The 19,182-nt window shown below is 32.6% G+C and overlaps 2 protein-coding genes across 4 annotated transcripts; both read right to left on the bottom strand.

Annotated features, from left to right (window-relative positions):
- Window positions 1–4,737: 4,737 nt before the first annotated feature.
- On the bottom strand, window positions 4,738–6,605 carry LOC125215731 (squamosa promoter-binding-like protein 2). 3 transcript variants are annotated; one of them, XM_048117256.1, is made up of 3 exons: window positions 6,472–6,605; window positions 5,591–5,905; window positions 4,738–5,359 (listed from the first exon to the last, which is right to left on the bottom strand). In XM_048117256.1, the coding sequence occupies exons 2-3, from the start codon at window positions 5,782–5,784 to the stop codon at window positions 4,876–4,878; spliced, it is 678 nt and encodes a 225-aa protein (XP_047973213.1). In that variant the 5' UTR covers window positions 5,785–5,905; window positions 6,472–6,605; the 3' UTR covers window positions 4,738–4,875. The 3 variants fall into 3 exon arrangements, with proteins under 3 accessions (XP_047973213.1, XP_047973215.1, XP_047973214.1); XM_048117258.1 differs by having other exon boundaries at window positions 6,382–6,553; XM_048117257.1 differs by lacking the exon at window positions 6,472–6,605 and adding an exon at window positions 5,994–6,461.
- A 6,545-nt stretch (window positions 6,606–13,150) lies between these two features.
- LOC125212046 (probable DNA primase large subunit) lies at window positions 13,151–18,988 on the bottom strand. The gene is made up of 20 exons (XM_048112073.1): window positions 18,754–18,988; window positions 18,285–18,346; window positions 18,073–18,176; window positions 17,889–17,970; window positions 17,736–17,795; window positions 17,596–17,644; window positions 17,476–17,495; window positions 17,200–17,283; window positions 17,054–17,118; window positions 16,893–16,941; window positions 16,769–16,816; window positions 16,594–16,683; window positions 16,445–16,504; window positions 16,115–16,174; window positions 15,697–15,771; window positions 15,256–15,341; window positions 14,860–14,953; window positions 14,659–14,766; window positions 13,621–13,673; window positions 13,151–13,391 (listed from the first exon to the last, which is right to left on the bottom strand). The coding sequence occupies exons 1-19, from the start codon at window positions 18,893–18,895 to the stop codon at window positions 13,653–13,655; spliced, it is 1,359 nt and encodes a 452-aa protein (XP_047968030.1). The 5' UTR covers window positions 18,896–18,988; the 3' UTR covers window positions 13,151–13,391; window positions 13,621–13,652.
- Between the last annotated feature and the right edge of the window lie 194 nt (window positions 18,989–19,182).

The raw sequence follows: 19,182 nt of genomic DNA, 5'->3' as shown, positions 1-19,182 counted from the left end.
AATAAATTGTACTAATGAAATATAAATAATTTGACACCCATTTTCAACAAATATTTGATGAAAAATTGAATGAGTGTAATATATGGGCAGTGGTGGTAAGTGAAAGGTACAAAATTGTGTCTGAAATATAACCTTAAATGGGCAGACACTTTCTTTGTCAGCCCCCTTTGACACGTGAATAGTATTCCAATTAAGGGAAGATGAATTTAAAGTAAGTCACATCCAATAGCAATAGCTTGGCCCATCACATATATTGAATTATAGCTAAATGTCACTATCTCTTTTTTCTCCTTTCACATTTCATTTTTGTTACAAAAAATTATGGTCCTACCAAAAAAATTAGCTAGCAACATAATAACAATTCAAAATCAACAAATAGACACTATTGCATACGCATAATCAATTGTTGATACAATCATGTCATTTTAATATCTCTAGTGGAGAAAATATGATAGACAATGTTGAGGGTACAAACAAGTTCTTATTGTCGGCCTAATCAATTGCAAAATTAGGTTATCTTATGTTGTGTTTGTCAATTTTTGCATAAGAGTGCAAGATTTAACTTGTAATTTTCTTCTTAGCCTAAGAATATATCCCATAGAAATTCTACTTGTGTGGTCACTTGTCACCAATTTGTAACATGTGGGCCAACATCATATATGTTGAACGAACCATTAATTATTGTATATATTTAGGGCACCGGCGATGCAGACCTTCGAGCTCGTTCAAGGGACGAGCGTCACTAAACTGTGCGAACATTGACGGATTGTCGTGATATATTTTGTTAGTATAAATTATAGTACTCCTATATTTCTGTAACGAGTTAACTACTATCGGGCTTGCTACCACAACATTTGTTTTTACAATCCCTTTTTCTTTAGCTTTCCGTTTCATTTTTTTGTTTTTATATTATTTTTATTCTTTTTTTAAAAATATTATATTTAATTCTTTTATCAGCTTACATTGTTTAATTTTTATTTTACTTATATATTTTTCTTATTTTGATTTTCTTTCTAAATTTTGCGTTTTTTCTCTTTTAATATTAAATCTAATTTTTCTATTAGTGTACAAATATAATTAAAAATTATTTTTTAACAAATTTATTTTTTAAATAAATTGAAAAATTACTTAATTCAGAATATACAATAGATAAAATGTAAAAAGCAAATAAAAGTTAAAAAGTGTTGTTGAGCCTAAATAATGAAGAGAAGAGACGGGTTAATGTGAGTTATGAAGGAGCTTAACCAATTAAAATTCAACGGAGGTAAAAATGTAATAATAAATGGTGAGTATGCATTGCTTGCACGCATAGTACATAAGTCTCCATCAAATTGGTTCTTGGTTGTACTACGAATTTGAGAAATGAAGAAATCAAAGTTCTTGATCGATGACTGTATATATATACTAGATGTAATTAATTAGGTGTCCATTTCAATTCCACTCCACCATATATAGCAAATATGCTAAGTACTTGTAAATGCCCGTCAACAACGATTAAAAACATTTGAATCTATGCAATTTCAGTTTTTTGGGGATCTTAGTTGTCTGTATTTTGTTTTTTATTTTTTTTTTAAATTTTAATATTTTTAGTAGTATTTTTTATTTCAAGTCGCTTCTATAGTGCTCGTCATTTTTTTGCTCAAGCGTTACGCAACACGTAAAAACAAGCAAAATCAAGCCACACCCGCGATAAAAAAACTCAAATGACAAGAAAGTGAAGGAAAGAACTAAAGGTGAAAAATGAACAATACATACTTTCTTAAATTAAAATTAAAATTAAAATTAAAAGCCCCACTGGTTGTGTCTTAATCGACTACACTATATATACCACATTGCATATATATAGATATAGATTTATGTAGTTTATGTCTTAATCGACTACACCACATTAGCCCCAATAATTCAATCACATAGACAACCACTAACACTTGCCTTTACTTGAAAATATGTGCTTTTGTATAAAGAAACAATCATATTCAACTACGCGTGCATTATATTGTCTCAATTCCTAATTACAAAATAAGTGATTAAAATTTAATGCCTGCGCTTCCTCAGTTCTTAATTAAGTAACCATTTAAATATTTAAAATTCTTGCAATTATCGTATTTTAGTTTAACTTAACTAAGCGGTCACTTAAATATCCCCTAGAACAATTATTAAATATTTAATAAAATAGTAACGATGGGTCATTTGCATAATCATGGCAAGTTACCCCTTATTATAATGATAATGCAACTACTATAAAAAGAGTGTGATTCAATATTCAAAATTAATTTTCTGGGTGTTTGGGACCAAGTGGTATGCCTTACAATTACTAGCTACTATATAAATTAAGATGCAAGATTTAATTCACAAGAAAGAAGTGATGAATTTCAAAAATCAACTTTTCCAAAAGAACACTTTATAATTGAATGCAACATGTTTGGCCTTTATTTTTTACCTTTCGAACCTAGAGGTTTCTTTCTAGTGGAGTGTTGATATGAATTCCTTTCCTTTAACTCTTTACATCCATGTAGAATTTAGAAAGCAGAATTCGTGAGTCGGACATAATGAAAAGGAACTTCATTGGCATCGGAAGACAGAGATGGTGTGAGAGGGTCATAGCGGCCAATAGATGGCAGACAAAAATGAAAGTGAACCTCCACATTGAAAAATACAATAGAACATCCATACTGTAAGATCGTAGCAACTCAAAAAACCAAATGCAATGACATTTTCCTACCCTCATAGGCGATGGTGGGATCGATCGACCCCACCTGACCCTGTCATTGCTCTCCCAATATAGGCATATTTCTTTTTTGAAATCTAAGACCATTGCGAAAAAACTAGAGTGAGACAAATATTAGAATGGACCATCTAAATTATTCAAACTCATAAATGTTTTAGCTAACTTAATTTAATTGATCTAAATTCCGGGACCATATTGGATATATACATGCAATTTCTTATTATAACGTGTCACAATAGTAAAAGCTAATTCCATTATATTTTTATCACATGCATGTTTTCACTTTAGTAATCCTGAATTGGGCAATTTCAAACGTGATCATTGTGCAATTTATATATGTGTATTATACATTAGGATTTTAATTAGGTGGTGTTTAAGGACAAACAAGATGGTCCCTTTTGAAAAACACGAAACATCGATAAAATGTTGAGAATGTGATATTGTTGCGCTAGTGTCCGACTACATTTCATCATGTGATGATGAGTGTCTCGCATCTTTCATTTCATGGGTATTTTCATCAATTCCTAGTGTCCTAATTTGTTCGTTATTTTATTTTGTTGTTGAGTTACAGTTCACATGACGGTAATGAAACTCGTGAGGTCAAATACAGTGAAGAAGGTTGTCGCTGACATGAATAGCGAACAAAGAACGAAAGCAAATCTCAACTCATAAGAGTTAGGTGGAGTTTCCGCACCATGGGTTCGCGACAACTTCAAACGCTTAATTTAATGGAGTTTTCGACTCTTATGGACATCGATGTAATTAAAGGCTCGAATGAGACATTATTAAACAAGGTTTAATATAGTTGTCAAAAATAGTGTGACCCAAAATTTTGTTGGGTCAAATAATATTAACCATGTCTTATACAAGCCCAATAAATTTGGGGTTATTCAATTTGTAGAACTAACAGTGCAACTACAATTTAAGTCTATGTTTGGTAATTTATTGTCCTAATATTCTAATGAAACAAACATTGATTAAATACTTATTAAATTTCCTCTGTTTTGTATACGTTTTTGTAAGCGTATAGTCAAAAACCAACCGAATTGTTGGTGTTTTGGTTCCTTACTTAGAAATGGCTATTTTGAAAATTTAATGAAATTCGGTTTTCAGTTTTGTTTTCATAGAAAAGGAAAACGAACAAATTGGATTGTAATTGAATCGCATCGTTAAAGAATAGCTAAAATAGGCAAATTATAAATTGTTTTTTTTTATATAATGGGAAGTTTCTTTTAGACAAATTAAAATCTTAATTTTAGTTAAATAGACAAAAATACCTTTCATTGTACCACGACAACAAAATGTATACTTGTGTGGCAACGCAAATTTGAACTATCTTAATTTTAGTTAAATTTAAATATTGTGTCAAAAGCAAACTCACTGGTGAGATAGTTAACTATTTACATTAATTATTTTATCAGTAGCAATTTTTAAATCTTCGTAGAAATATTATTGGCATTCGACGGTTTTGAACCATAACACTAAGAAGGCACAAGTGATGATTCGTGTGTTGTCTGATAGTAAAGTAGTTAATGTTGGAGGATAAAGTTTCGTGTCCGATTTTGGCCTCGAGTTTCGAATCCACTGGGACACAATTCTTAAATTTCATATTCCAATTAGCCAAAATAAATAGTAATAATGTAGTACTATTACAAGTCAAGCTCAAGCATATCAAACATTGATTTCAAAAAGGCTACTTTAATCCATTCAAATTGTTACCATTAGAGAAACCTAGTTACCTGGAAATGAGGTGATGGGCTTTATTGAGATATAGTTTTGGAATTTGCGAATTAACAAAAGAATAGAAAATTTAAAAAAGTTACTCTAATCCGTTGATAATTGGGATTTTATCCGAATACTGGGGAACAAGAATCTAGCATACACATATACTAAGAAAGACTAATTAAAAGTTGTGTACAACAATATGGTGCATCTTTATTGATTCTCAACTGAATTTTATCAATCCAAATTAGATTTGATTACTCAAATTTATACTTAATTAAGATAGATGCACCAAGAATCATATTATCATTAATCCAAGTCCAAACACAGTGATTCCCATTCTCTTTTGTAGAGAGCTTGTAGCTAAAAACATGATTGAAACAAGATAAAGAAAAGACATTTCTTGATGATGATGATTGAGCTAGTTAGTCCCACATGAAGGAGAGAGTTTGATGGGATGATCCCACATTCTGGTGGGGAAAATGCAAGGTGGGAGAAGTGGTCTGGTGGTAGTCGATGGCGGGAGGAGGCGATGACAGAAGAGAGAGAGCACCATCACATTCCATCATCACATTTTGTGACACAAAGGCTGAGGAAGAGGAGGAGGAGCTGCTGTTGCTGATCATTAGCAGTTGCTGATGCTGAATATTATCCATGTAGCTGAGCTGCTCTTGCAGCAACGAGCCTCCGACCACATTCTCGTCTTTCCCCACCGCCCCGGCCCAAGGGTATCCCACCACACCAGCACCAGCACCAGCAGCTACAATCTGTGGTGGTGCGGTGTTGAATGACACGACCCTCTCATCCACTCCACTACGCACCTGGGCCTTCCTACGCCTCCTGTTGTGCCCATCTAGACGTTTCCTGCAGCTCCGTTTCCCCTCATCAAACTCCACCAAGGAGTGGAACCTATTCAACAACTCTAATATCAGAAGAAGAAGAAGAAAAAAAGGCAACATTTGGACTAATCACAATCACTAAACTAAACATTTTGTATTGATTAAGTTGGTTAAGCAAATGATTTCATAATAAATTTGAATTTGGACTATTCAACAACAACATGTCAATCATATCCATATTTGGACTAATCATAAAAAAGTTAACTAAATTGAACATTTTGCATTGAGCAAAAGAAACAACCTGCTGCACTGCTGACAAAACCGCTGCTCTCGGCCTTCGATGGTGACCCTCGGGGTCTTGGAGTGCGCTTCGCAGACCTTGTGCCGCCTATGGTAGTCTCTGCACACGCTTAAATCCGCGCTGCATCCGTCCACCAAGCAATGAGCCACATTTGCAGGGGGGGCCTTGGCCCTCTTTGAAGATGATGCTTCCATTTCAAACAACCTCAATCACTCAAACTTTTCCCCTTGTCTCCCAAGCAAAATTAGTAAAGGCAAGACACTAATTAATCTACTCAAACCCCTTTTGCTCTCTTAAACCAACATTCTAGCTAGCCTGCCATAAAAATAAAAAGGAATCACCAACTCAATATTTCAAGAAACAGAGAAACCAAAGCAAGTTTGAATTTTTCTAGTGTTCCCACCTCCAATCAGATCTTTCCTGTCCAAATTGTAGCTAGGCAGCCAAAAAGACATGATTTTTTTTGGTGTTGAAACTCTAGGGGTAAAATATCAAACGTGAAAACATATGAACAATGAACAAAAGAACTCAACACCATTTCTTGCAAAGACTTGATTTTTATGAATGTCCCACTTGTGCAAATAAGGAATGGTGAAAAGGGAGGAAAAAACACATTAATTTTCCTACCCTGTCAGAATTTAAACACTAGAAACCACAGAAATCAGTAATATCCATTTCAGAGTACTTACTCAATTGAATAGGTTTAACAGTAATTTGCTGCAACTATGTAAAAACTAGGAAATGAATGTAAACTGTAAAAAGGGTCCCAGAGAGAGATGGAAGTGTTGTACCTCAGAAATCAAACAAAGATAGTGGTAATACTTGAAATAGGAAGCAAAGAAAGTGAAATAGGAAGCGAGTACTAATAAACACAGACTTACAGACAAGTGGAAGGTAATGGTGACGATTGACTTGTCTTCCTATCCATTCATTCTCTGAGGTCTCCCTTTATATATGATCAATGAGCAAAATTTATGTCACTGAACGAGGGTTTAAATGAGTACAAGTAGTTATAGCTGTAGAGTAGGGGTGTGGGCTAGAGAAAAGTTAACTAGAGTATAAATGTCAAATGGACAAGATAGAGATAGGCAGAGAGATGTGCAATAAGAGAACAAAATAGTCTTCAATGAGATATTACATGAGAATTATTGTAGAAGACCAAGATCTACTCCCCATGGATCAATTTTGTATCATCGCTTGGAGTGTTTTTAGGTCTATTAATTTAAAACGATAAAAACTAATATTCCCGCTGTCCCATAAATATCTGACCATTTAGAACGACACGGATATTAATGCATAATTGTTACAATAAGAGAGATGGTGAGAAGAAGAGTTAAAATAGTGTTTAGTGGATAATAGGACTCACATTGTTATTAGTGTTTAATAGTGGACCCTAATGACTTAAATTTTAAATAAATTAATGTGTATGAGTAATAATTAATAAGTTGGGGAGAACTTTCTATAAATAGAAATGAGCGATCTTTATGAAACGGACTGAAAATAAAATTGTTAGTATATTTTTATAGGACATGGAGAGAGTATCATGTATATATATATATACAAAATTAAGCATTCATTTTAACTTTACTTTGTTTACACTAGAAAATTGATTACACTTAATGGCTAATTACACCTCATGCATCATCGTCGTCACGTAGACAATCAAGATGTAAGTTTGGTTGTCACGTCGATATTTTGATCATTGAAATTTTTTGAAACATTTTATTCCAAAAAATACAATGAACATTAAATAATCATTACTTAAACAATTAGGTATTTTAAAATGAATATCTTTAATAACGGACAATATCAATCATTTTTACTTAAAATAAAACTGAAATTAAAAAGTAGGAGTAATAAAAGTCATGCACATGTCCACAAAGCAAGGAAGATGCCAGGAAGAAAGCTGGGTGTTTTTGATTGTGTGTTTTAGACTTTTCAGACAAACAGATTTAGAGCAAAAATCACCAGTTTAGCAAAAAGTGCACCTTCCCTTTTGGGGTAGTAGATTTGTAAGAAGTGATTAAAAACTAATTTATCAAGATTAAAGAAACAACAAATCTATGTGACCAAATTTTGTAAAACCAAAATCTAATTTATTTGACCAAAAATAGGTTTATTTATACATTTAATTAAAATATTTAGACGCATATATAATACATGGAAAGTGCATAATATTGTGGTCATATATTTATAATTTTTGTATAATTTTTTTATTTTTTTAGAATCATAAATATGATTAGTGCATACTTTAATTCAAATATTAAAAACAATAGAAAGAAAATTCAAATATAAATATAAAAAATGAGATTAAAGGCTAATAAGTCTTTTTAACTTATCCACTTACTATATTTATAATTTTAATATATAACTAATTCATCAAATTATTAATATAATCTTATTTTGGTTGTACAAAATTTGGTTGTTTATCATTACTCTTAAAGATATATTGTTAGATGGGGAAAGGAGAAAGATAGACCCTATATAAAATGAGTGGAAGAGAGAGGGACAGGGTGTATAAATATTATATGTGACTTTCAATCCTTTCATCTTTTTTTAACTTTTTATGTGAGGACTGAGGAGGGAAAAAGTAAAGTACAAATCAATAGAAATTTGAGGTGAGTTTGTCTACCATATTTGCTACCAAGATATCATATTGGCTTTTCCAAAGGTGCATTTCACTTCATCTAGGTGACTAGAAGGAATTGTCGGAAAATCCAAAAAATCAGTTGAAATTTAGATGTTTTTTTTTTTAATTATGTCAAGAGTGATTTTTCTTAATGAAATTTAGATGTTTTTTTTTTTAATTATGTCAAGAGTGATTTTTCTTAATGAAATTGTATCTAACATGACAGTTGTAAAATCATGTCCTTTATTGGTAAAAGATATAATATTGTTAAGTTGGAAAACATCAATACTGTATCACACATAAACAACTTGATTTTTTTTACTATGCTATCAAACTAATTCAATTGCATTATTTTTTTGACAATCTTTTTTAAAATTACAAAACAGATTAGAATTTGATCATACATTATTATTTTTTCCCGAAAATTTATTCTTATTATAAATAAAAGTTAGGAAGTTATTTGGTCCCACTTACAATGATAATAGTTAAAATATTGACTTAGTAAATGTGATACACATTCAACAATAAATTTAATATGATTCAGTTCACACCTTATATTCAAGTTTCCTTTTTTTGATAAAATTTTTGAGTTTACTTTTATGGAGCTAAATGAGTTCCTTTCCCAAAAATACATAAAAAGCATTTTTAAATTGTTCCAACGTGTTGAATATCATGCAATTCCTTATCCAAGTATTCTTGATTAGATAATGCACAAATTATCTTGATTTCTTTAAGTAGGTAGGTCCAATTAATATTGATCATGGTGGAAGTAATAAATACACATTGAAAGTTTATAAGTGCTATTAATTAACAATGGAAAATTGATATCTTTGAATTCAATTTCACAAATCGGAACGCAAAACACGTTGAACAATTCTGGGAATTTAATACAGATGCTATCCAATATTTTAATTCCGTTTTCAAAATTTAAATAAATTCAATTTTTAGCTGGGAATATTCGTGTTGGCAATAGAATATATGCATTAAATTATGACGTGAATTTTACAAAAATGCACTTCATTATTTTTTTCCGAGTATTAACTTGATGCACATTTTCGATTGTCAAAGCAATAATTATGTATAATTATAACTAGAGGAGAGTGATCAATTGTTAACTCATCCCTTAGTTGCTAACTACAACTAATTTAAGACCATAAGATTTTAGAAATCTTGTGGTCTACAATTTGTCATGTGTAATTTCGTTTTTCATTTTTTAATATTAAAAAGATAATAGCAATTATCAAATTTAGGGTTTAGAAATATAATGTCAATACAGTGTATGAAATACAACAACACGAAGACATAATAATGTCAACACAATTTCATATTGACATTTTACAAGCATAATATTGACATATTATGTAAGGTGTATTGACATAAATCTGTTCGTAAAAAATACGAAAATTCAAAAAAAAATTTCAATTTTTTTTTCAAATTTTGACGTCGGAACATATGCATGTAGTATATCGTTGGAATCCTTATAAAATTATATTTAATTTGATATACGTTATATGAATTTAAAGTTTTAGGATTTCTTTTAAAAGTTAGTTATAACTAACTTGACATTAATACCCCTATTGATTTTTATTAGAATTAATCTTATAGCCTTATTGACGTTTTTTGTTGATCGTATTGACATTTCGTGGTTGGTGATCTAGGCCTTTAATTTGAATATCTAATGACTATTATTTAGTTGTAGTTAGCAATTAAGCAATGAGTTAGCAATATAACACTCCCCGCTTCCTTACTTTCCCGTTGTTTCTTATATAGATATTTCATCAGATTTTGTTAGTTTGTGAGCACTCCCAATGCTCTCCCTAAAAACTCTCTTATTTCTCCCTAACTCTTGTCACATCAGCACCAAAATTTATCCCCAATTTTTAGCCAACTTTTAGCCAACTGCTCCAATGGTTTCTCCCTTATTTCTCCCTTATTTTTCCCTAACTCAAAAAAAAAAAAAAAAAAAAAAAAAACGCCGAAAAATCGCCGAATCGCGCCTACAGTGGGCGCCGATGATTCGGCGATGAATCGGGAGTTGGCGTTAATTCGGTAGAATTAACGCCGAATTATCGCCGAAACACACCCAACGGCCGGCGATAACTCGGCGATTTTCGGCGAAAAATCGCCGAGTGTTATCGCCGGACCATTGGGAGTGCTCTTACCCACTCTCGTTCAAAATAGATATCCCATATTTGAATGGTGCAACTTTTAAAATTATTTAACTTTGTGAAAAAAATTAATGTTATTGGACTGTGAGTCTTAGTGTTATAATAATTGTGGATATAACGAATTAGAGGAATGTCATGATCTGTTAAATTTAATTTGTAAAATTTAAATAAAACATTTATTGTTGCTCGGTCAAATTAGAAAATATGAGATATTTATTGGGATCGAATGAAGTACTATATTTGTTAGATATAAGTTCAAATCATGGAGTTTGATTTGATTTAGAATTCTAGTATATTTATCTTTTAGAGTTGTATTCAAATTTAGAGTTGTATTCAAGTTGGAGGCCTTTTATCGAGTTTCATAAATAGGAATTTTTCTCCCTATTTTGGTTGTGGCCTTTTTGGAAGATTAAAAAAAAAATGGTCTCTTAATCATACTATAAGAGTATTTATGACATCCCAAATTCATGCAATTTGTTTTAGCAATTTTGCTGGAGAAAATAATTTTGGACTTTGTCTAAAACTACTTTAGGATATTCTAAGAGACATGAATAATAAAAATTTTGTACTTAAATTTGTATGGTTCCAAGATAGTGTTGGTGGGTAAGCCAAAAACTTTAATGGTAGATGTGTTTCTTTCACTTGCATTTGCATATGTGTAATGTGGGCGCCAATTTGCAGAGGATAAGAGACATAAATGTTAGTAGCATTTGTGTTAAATGGTAGATAGATGTGTTACTTTCACTTACTAATGTAGAATGTGGGCACCAATTTTCAGAGCTAAGTCGCTTTCAATCCTATCCATATTTGGGTTGAAATATTCTTTGGTGGATACAGGATTTGAATCATCTCTTCACTCTTAAATGTCTTATTCTCATTTTTTTTTTCTTAGAAAAAAAAACATTAATAATTCTCCATTTATCCTCGCAATACTCTACCAAAGGCCCGAACATTAGAGCTATTTGTTGATTTTTTTTAAAAAAATACAGTACAAAAAACCTGCATATTTTTTATGTAAATTGTAAAAAAAAATATTGGATTTACAAAAACCAAAAATTAGCCAAAACTGTAATGAAAAACTGCAAAAATAACTCAATTTTAATAAATACAAAAAGTTATCCTGAACATGTGAACTCACCCAGCATGTGTGATATGTGGCCGAAAATAAGATTGTGTTATGTCGAATCCCACTGCTTCTAGTATATACAGCACATTTATTAAAAATTCAAATATTAAAGTATAAATTTTTATTTTTTCTTTAAATAATAATTAGATCCTTAGATGTTTGATCGAAGAAAAATCACAATTGCTACTTATATGATTTTCACTTCTTTTTAATTGTTATATCTTACTTCCTTTGTCCAGTACTATAAAGTCTCATTTGAGTTCAGGACGAGTTTGAAGAAATACTCTCTCCGTTTTCCGTTAGGAGTCTTATTTCTTGAGGGCACGGATTTTAAGAAATGTTAAGAAAAGTGGATGAACAAAAAATTAATGACTATTTGTAGTATTAGTTTTAAATGAAATGTAAATGGAATGAGTTAGTTGAATAATAGTAATAATCTGGGACTCATATTCGCAGACAAACTAAATGAAAAAAGCGGGACTCATGTTCACGACCGGAGGAAGTATAAAAGAAGTTGGTGGAAAATGATAGTGGAATGTAAAACTCATTTTTATATAATACTCCCTCCGTCCGCGAATAGGAGTCCCAATTGAGTTGGGTGCGGGTTTTAAGAAAAGTTTGAGTGTAATAATTTAAGTGTGTGATAGTGGAATGTGGAACCCATTTATATTATTTTTTGCAATCAAAGTGGATTAAAATTAATTACAGCTTCTAAATTAAGGGAAAAGTGGGGTCATTTTTTATACTCCCAAGATAAAATGTCTAACCGGGACTCCTAATGGCGGACGGATGAAAATGGCCAACCGGGACTCCTATTCGCAGACGGAGGGAGTACTTAATTTTATAATAAGTAGTTAGTGAAATATGAAGTCTACCTAGCATATTAAAATTGAACCGAAACTCCTAATCGTAAACAGACAAAAATGATAAACCCGAACTCCTAATGGAAGAGTGATGGAGTACTTATTCTATTGGAGTATCATAGCTACTATGATAAAAAGAACCGAACGAACTAGTTAGGTTTTTGTACAAAGTAATTAGGTAAAAATCAATTCAAGCATGATTTAATTAAACTTATTGATATAAAAATACTGTGATCCACAATCCTATTTCAGTAACTAATTCTTATATTTTTGTCATTTAAATGCTTTGCTTTTGTTAACTGATACCCATATGGAGTGCAAGTTTGCAACAGAAAATTTGGTTCTGATTCTTTTTTAGCTATATGCCTATTCTCTTGTGTCTATGTTGATCAACATACCTATTCTCTTGCCTTTAACTTTACAGATACGTTTTTTACAAATGAAAATGACTCTTCAATCCCAACATATAAAAGGAGAAAATAGAAAAGTTTGTGTACGTTAATGTAATAATACACACAATCTTTACTTGCATCTTTCCTATCTAGATTCAATAATTGGCAAAGACCTAATATATATGTTGGGTAGCTGTCAAAAAGTGATAAATTCAACAAAATTTATAATTGTAATTGATTAGTCTATCACAGTTATGATTTAAGAAGATTTTTGCAATTATTTTTCATCTAACTCTAGATTTTATATCTGTTTCCCTTTTCTGTAGCTATTTCTCTCTCTACTAAACATGTCATGATATGGGAATGTACAGAAATCAGAATGTTGAAAAGAAGAATTTCTTGTTACTTCTACCCAATAAATAAAACCTCTTCTTTTAAATGTTATGTTGTGAAATGCTAAAGTCTTAGTCATGATCTAAACAATACAGAGACAAGAATCATAAGATGCTTCAAATCCTACACAAACTGATTTACAACTTACAAATTCATGGAAAGTGAAAGCAACTTGGGGTAATCAGGAGCGGTGTTCGTATTGCACCACGACATATCTCACGCACGTAAAACTGCTCACATGGAAGAAACAATATGTCAACAGAAGCTACCTAGCATCATTTTCTCCTAATTTGTGAGCATACCATTTCAAGCATCGATCTAGTTATCAAATTGAGTAGCAAGCCGTGGTAGTTTTGGAGCCATTTTAATTTAACGGTTTCCTCAAGCTTACAGGAATTAAACTTAAAAAGGACAATGCAGCTGCTCACAAGTAGAGAATTAGGGGATTTGTACACTTACAAGGGAAATTTTTGGATGCCGAGACTTCCAATCTAAGTCCCTTTTGAATTATTCTGCATGTATAAAACTAAATTAGTATGGAACAGTGCACTATAACAAATTAGTGTATGTAACTACATTTCAGTGTAGGGGCATAATTCCACCAATGAAACAAAGTTCCTCAAACATGCACAAATCCACTCACATACATATCTGGGTCCCAAGTGAGCAAAGATCATGTAAATCGTATCATATCTACCTAAGAGGCTTTATGCTATCCATAAAGTGGTGAATAGCAGCAAATGAAATGAGCCTACAATATTACACCCATCTCAACTAATGATCAAAACAGCTTCACCCAAAGTGAGTGAAACTGGCAGAAATTTAATTCAGTCCATGTATCTGAACAGCGTTGATCGTTAAAAATGAAATGTGGGAAATGACATTATTAGCTAACAAAATCTTTGGAGTAGCCTACTTGGTGAAGTAGGTTATCTCATGACTGAAGGATCATGAGTATAATTTCTGACAACACCTTCTAGATTGAGCTACACAAAATGCAGCTGTAACAATTTTCTTATAGCACGGTAATTAAAAAAATAAAAAAATAGGTATTATAATCTTGAAATACCTATCACATTATCGTCCACAAACAAAGTACTAAACAATAAGACACAGAGTAAGTTTAAAACATAAGATTAAAAATAGCTACCATATTCAAAATTCATTCCAAGTAAATTTCACTTTTATATTTAGAAATCTACCTCTACCTATGTTTCTTAACTACTGATAACAACATCTTTTTCATCACATGCAGAATTGGGTCACACTAGAACCAAATTCCAGGCACATGAACAATTATTTCTGATTCTAGTAAAAAAACAATTAACAATTAAATATATACTGATGGATGAGTTATTAAAGGAAAGATGGGAAATTTATACAAAATGACACCCAGATAAAGCTTCCTGGTATAATAAAAAACTAATAAATTGGCTATGCATAGAAATCAGCATAGGTCTCAACCAACCAAATTAAGGAAGTCCATGAATTTATTACCCTGGATTCCAAAATTGTTTTGCTGTCGCTGTAGTACTGATTTGGATGATTGATTCCCTGATCACAAGATGCTCCATGCACAGCTTCAAATGTTAAGGTACATGCCAACTGCATAACAAACCTCAAAGATATTACCCACACTATAAAGAGAAGGGCGTGGAAATGGAAATATATGAGCAATTTTTGGTTTCAAACAATAACCTGATAATGTTTATTCCGCACTTTATCCATCACATCCTCAAGTGCCCTGTTAGCTACTCCCATATTATTAAGTGCTGCTCTCAAATTCTCCTCCCTGCTCAAGCAATATTGGCGATTTTCTTCTATCAGAATAGCATGAAAATGACAAGGCAATTGCAAATGAAAGTGGACAATTAGTAGTTAGCAAATGTAAGTATGTAACAAGTGTGTTTCTATGCCTTTTGGAATCTATGTATTGTCTAGGAGGAATAGGATGTTGGCAGACTGCAAAAATATTGCAAAAAGTTTCTGCATAGCTAATTGGAGATTGTATGGTGTAGATTAAGTCTGAAATTAAAAGGGTCAGCTCTTTCGAGTTTTGTAATGATCCAATGGCTTCGTATAATAAAAATTGACCTTAAATGACGATAAGGGCACCCATGATGATCCCCTACACCTGGTGTTGATGATATTATCTTTTGGCATGAATAGGGTGTGTAATCCTGCACATTGACGGATACGTTTAAAAACAGTATAATTGCACTCAGAAACATACAAAGAATAAGTAAAAGGCTAGTGTCTTAGAAACTATTGAAAAAGATATATTAACACTGCTTTCAGTCTACAGTCTATGAAACTCTTTGACCAACAGAGAAGAAATTCAATGATAATGGATGTCCCATGCATGTAGATACAGCATGCCTTGGCTGTTTTAGATAGCAATGATAGCATGTAACATAAATAAGGTAAACAGGTGTATGATCTCTATGCACGAGTTATTTTAATCATGTATAGAGGTTGCTGATTGGACTCCGTAGAGGTAAGGTTGATAATTCAGAAACAGTGGAAACAAATTACCGTCCTCTTCCCTTCTTTTCCATAATTGTGTCGTATTCCGTATGCATATTCCTTGTCAAATCTTTCAGCACCAACCTAGAAAAGCAGCACAACACACAGAATTATTTTAGGAGAAGAAAATATTAAAGAGTGTGAAGTAGAATCCATTCGCGTGTTGTGCTGACAATAGCATAAACTGTGAATTGGTATTCAGAGTTTATTTTGACAGCGCATTAGATATCATAAGCAACGAAATTGTAATTGTCAATGTGCACAATCTGAAAATGCTACATTGATAATTTTCTGACATAAAGATAGAAGTGATATGTTCACTCGATCAGAGAGAATTGAGTTGATTATGTAACTGATGTCAAGATTCTTGTCTGATACTGAGGCATGAGAAATACAATTATAAATAAATAAATTAAACTGTGATTACCTTTTTGGAAAATTCTGATTTCCAAAATGCAAGGGCATCATCCAGCTTGAGTCCAACACCCTGATAACACATGCAAACAATATCACCGCTACAAAAAAATCAATGAGTTTCCTAGATAGCCTCAAAGTTTAAGCAGCAATTACTTTCTCAGCTCTCACAAATACTATACACACGTAATGGGATAGTGATTCTGAACATTAAGCAAGGGGAAGTTTGGCATTTTTAATTAACTAGCATAAATTTAGTTTTTAAGTGTTTATATGTAAACTTAATCCTAGAGTTATACCTATGAGCAAGAGCAACATATAAATAGTTAGTTCAGTAAAAGACCTTGAGAAAAAGACCCAATTGCATACGCCCTCCATGCTTCAAGTGATGATCCTCCTTAAGCTGAAAGTTAAACAACAGAGGTTGCAAATGTTAAAACACCGAAAAGGAGCAGTATTTTACTATTTTTACAATCACAGACCCACTTTTACCTTTTCAAATAAATAACGCATGCAGAGAGGAAATGAACTTCTGGCGATTTGATCAATGTCTCTAAGAGATATCTCTCCAAAATCTTTTGGCTGCAGGGACACATCATATGTCAATAAATTAATTTTGATGTGGACAAACATGCAAATAAATTATGAGCTTATCCTTTCCAATTACCTGGCTATAATCAGGACCTAAATAACTTGTGGATAGGGCTTCGACAATCTAAGTAAAGCAAAGATAGTTAGATGCTACAGAAATTTATATATAGATTGATGAAGAATCACTTATGGATACCTACAGGAGTCAGGCGGTCCTTCTCTTGCTCTCTGATCATAGACGTCCATTTTCTAAAAGCAAATAATACAGGTGCGATGTATTAGAGAATATGATCTAATGCTCTAATGAAATTTACTTTTAATTTTTTCTTTTCAATCAATGTAGCCAAGAAATGAGAAGGACCTGTTGGTTAGTATGAGTGCTTTAGAAAGATGGCTGCGATAATGTGTCATAATGAGGGAAACCACCTGCAAAGAAATCAGAGTTTAACAACAGAATGATGGAAAGAAACCCACATCTGCATAAAAGTGGTCTAGCAGAAAAATTACCTGAGTCCTAGCAACATAAGCATACCCCTTCATGATAAATACTTCTCGTCTTGCTACAAGGTCAGGAACTTTTTCAAATGGCGCCTTTATGTTATAACAAAGGAGAAAAAGACCCAAAAGAGCATTAAGTCAGCCAAAACCAATATAATAGTTCTCAGTCACATTTGATTTTGTATTCTAGTGTTCCACCACACTTTATTGGTAGTTGAGTCTTACTTGCACTTTTCAAAGCAGTATAAAACTACTTAGTAGGGAAGAGAGGAAGTTAGTAATTACCTTGTAATATATGGTATCAACTGCAATAACAAATAGATAATGACACATCAGGTGAAGCTATGAGATTAGTAACAAATTCGGATTTGACTCGATTTTTCAAGAAAGTACTGAGAAACATACCACTGGAATTCATTGAGCGTGCCACTTTGTTCAATTTGTCTTTAACATTCTGAAAACAAACCAGAAGAATATTTACTTTATTAAGAGTAAAGCTTGTATGACCTTGCATATGTGGTTGAAGCTTGGATAACACTATTTACCTCGTATTCTGCATTGGTTATAATTTTGTAGGGCAGGTCAAACTCTGCCATCAATGCTATCTAGAGAGGAAACCCAAATGCAGGAGATCAGTAACCTATTAAAATTATTCAAAGAACAAAACAAACTTCATCAAGGTAATAATGATATTATACCTGAGCCTCAGAAGTTTCAAGTAGAAACCGATAACGAAACAGTGTTGTCTCCATTGAAAGGAACCATTTCCTTAATTCCTCCCTTCCACATATTCAACAGATCAAAATTAGAAACTGGATATGCAATTCTGGGAGCAAGAAATGCTAGTGTGGCAGAAGGAAGATAAATAAAGGTGTCTCTTACTCTCTGCAGTAGACAAGGCGTAGAACAAAGTGGGAAATGATGTCCTTGTTCATAACTTGAGATGCTTCTGGGTGACTCATGTGCACCTTCAATAATTCCTTTACCTGTATTGCAAACTATCAAACCCGAAACAAGCAGAACTATACAAAGATTCTCTGCATTTTATCAGAAAAGACTGGGAAATGACGCAGATAGAAAAGATTTAAAATTACCACATTTTCCATCTCATTTGGCTTCTTCCCACGGGATAGTGCATCTGAAATTCCTTTGAGAACTGCACAGAAAAATCAAGCCATATGAAACTCATACATTCCGTGTTAACAAATACAGTACTAGTTATGGAGGAAAAAAAAACATCTATTTTTCAGAAAAAACAACTATCAGGAAAACACCATATAAATAATTATCCGACATTTTGCTAAAGCTCAAAACCAACCCTAAAAAAACCATAAGTTTACTCAAGTCCTGCTCCTGCTTCAAGATGTAAAGGAATCAACAATAATCAACTCAAATGGAGCCGAGTTCATCACTAGATCCAGTTCACCAAGCTCAACTGTGAACTTAACACGAGGAAATTCAAACTAAAAGTACTCTTCTAGCAACAAATTCAGTCTCTATAAGCTCAATCCAACAGATCCACACAAAACAAATCAGAACGTGCAGCGAATAAAAGAAATAAACCTCGAAGGCGGTGGACAGCATACAGCTCAAAATCCTCGAGCCGGACTTCGAGCTCCGGCGCCGAGCGGTATATCGGGATAGTCGGAGCGGCGTGGCCTGCTGGAGATAGAAAGGATTTTCTGCGTGAGCCGATGATTTCCATTTACACAGCCAATTAACTGTTTGGTAGCAGCAGGATGTAGAAGATGAATGGGGGAAAATCGATCGATAGAGAGAGCAAAAGTAGTGCTCAAGAGTAAAAATGGCGGGAAATGTTATGGGGTTGGGCTTCATATGATCAAGCCCATTACTTCACTTTAAATCACCAAACTATATATTTCAACAAATCAATTTTTTTGGAATTATTGTTTTTGAGTTCATCATTTTTATTTTCATCTCTCTACAAACACGGCACGGCTACTATTGAAAAGAATTGATGTAGAAGATATA

This window comes from Salvia hispanica, chromosome 3 (assembly GCF_023119035.1).
Source record: "Salvia hispanica cultivar TCC Black 2014 chromosome 3, UniMelb_Shisp_WGS_1.0, whole genome shotgun sequence".
NCBI classification, from domain to species: Eukaryota; Viridiplantae; Streptophyta; class Magnoliopsida; order Lamiales; family Lamiaceae; genus Salvia; species Salvia hispanica.
This window is presented reverse-complemented; position numbering and strand designations above follow the sequence as displayed.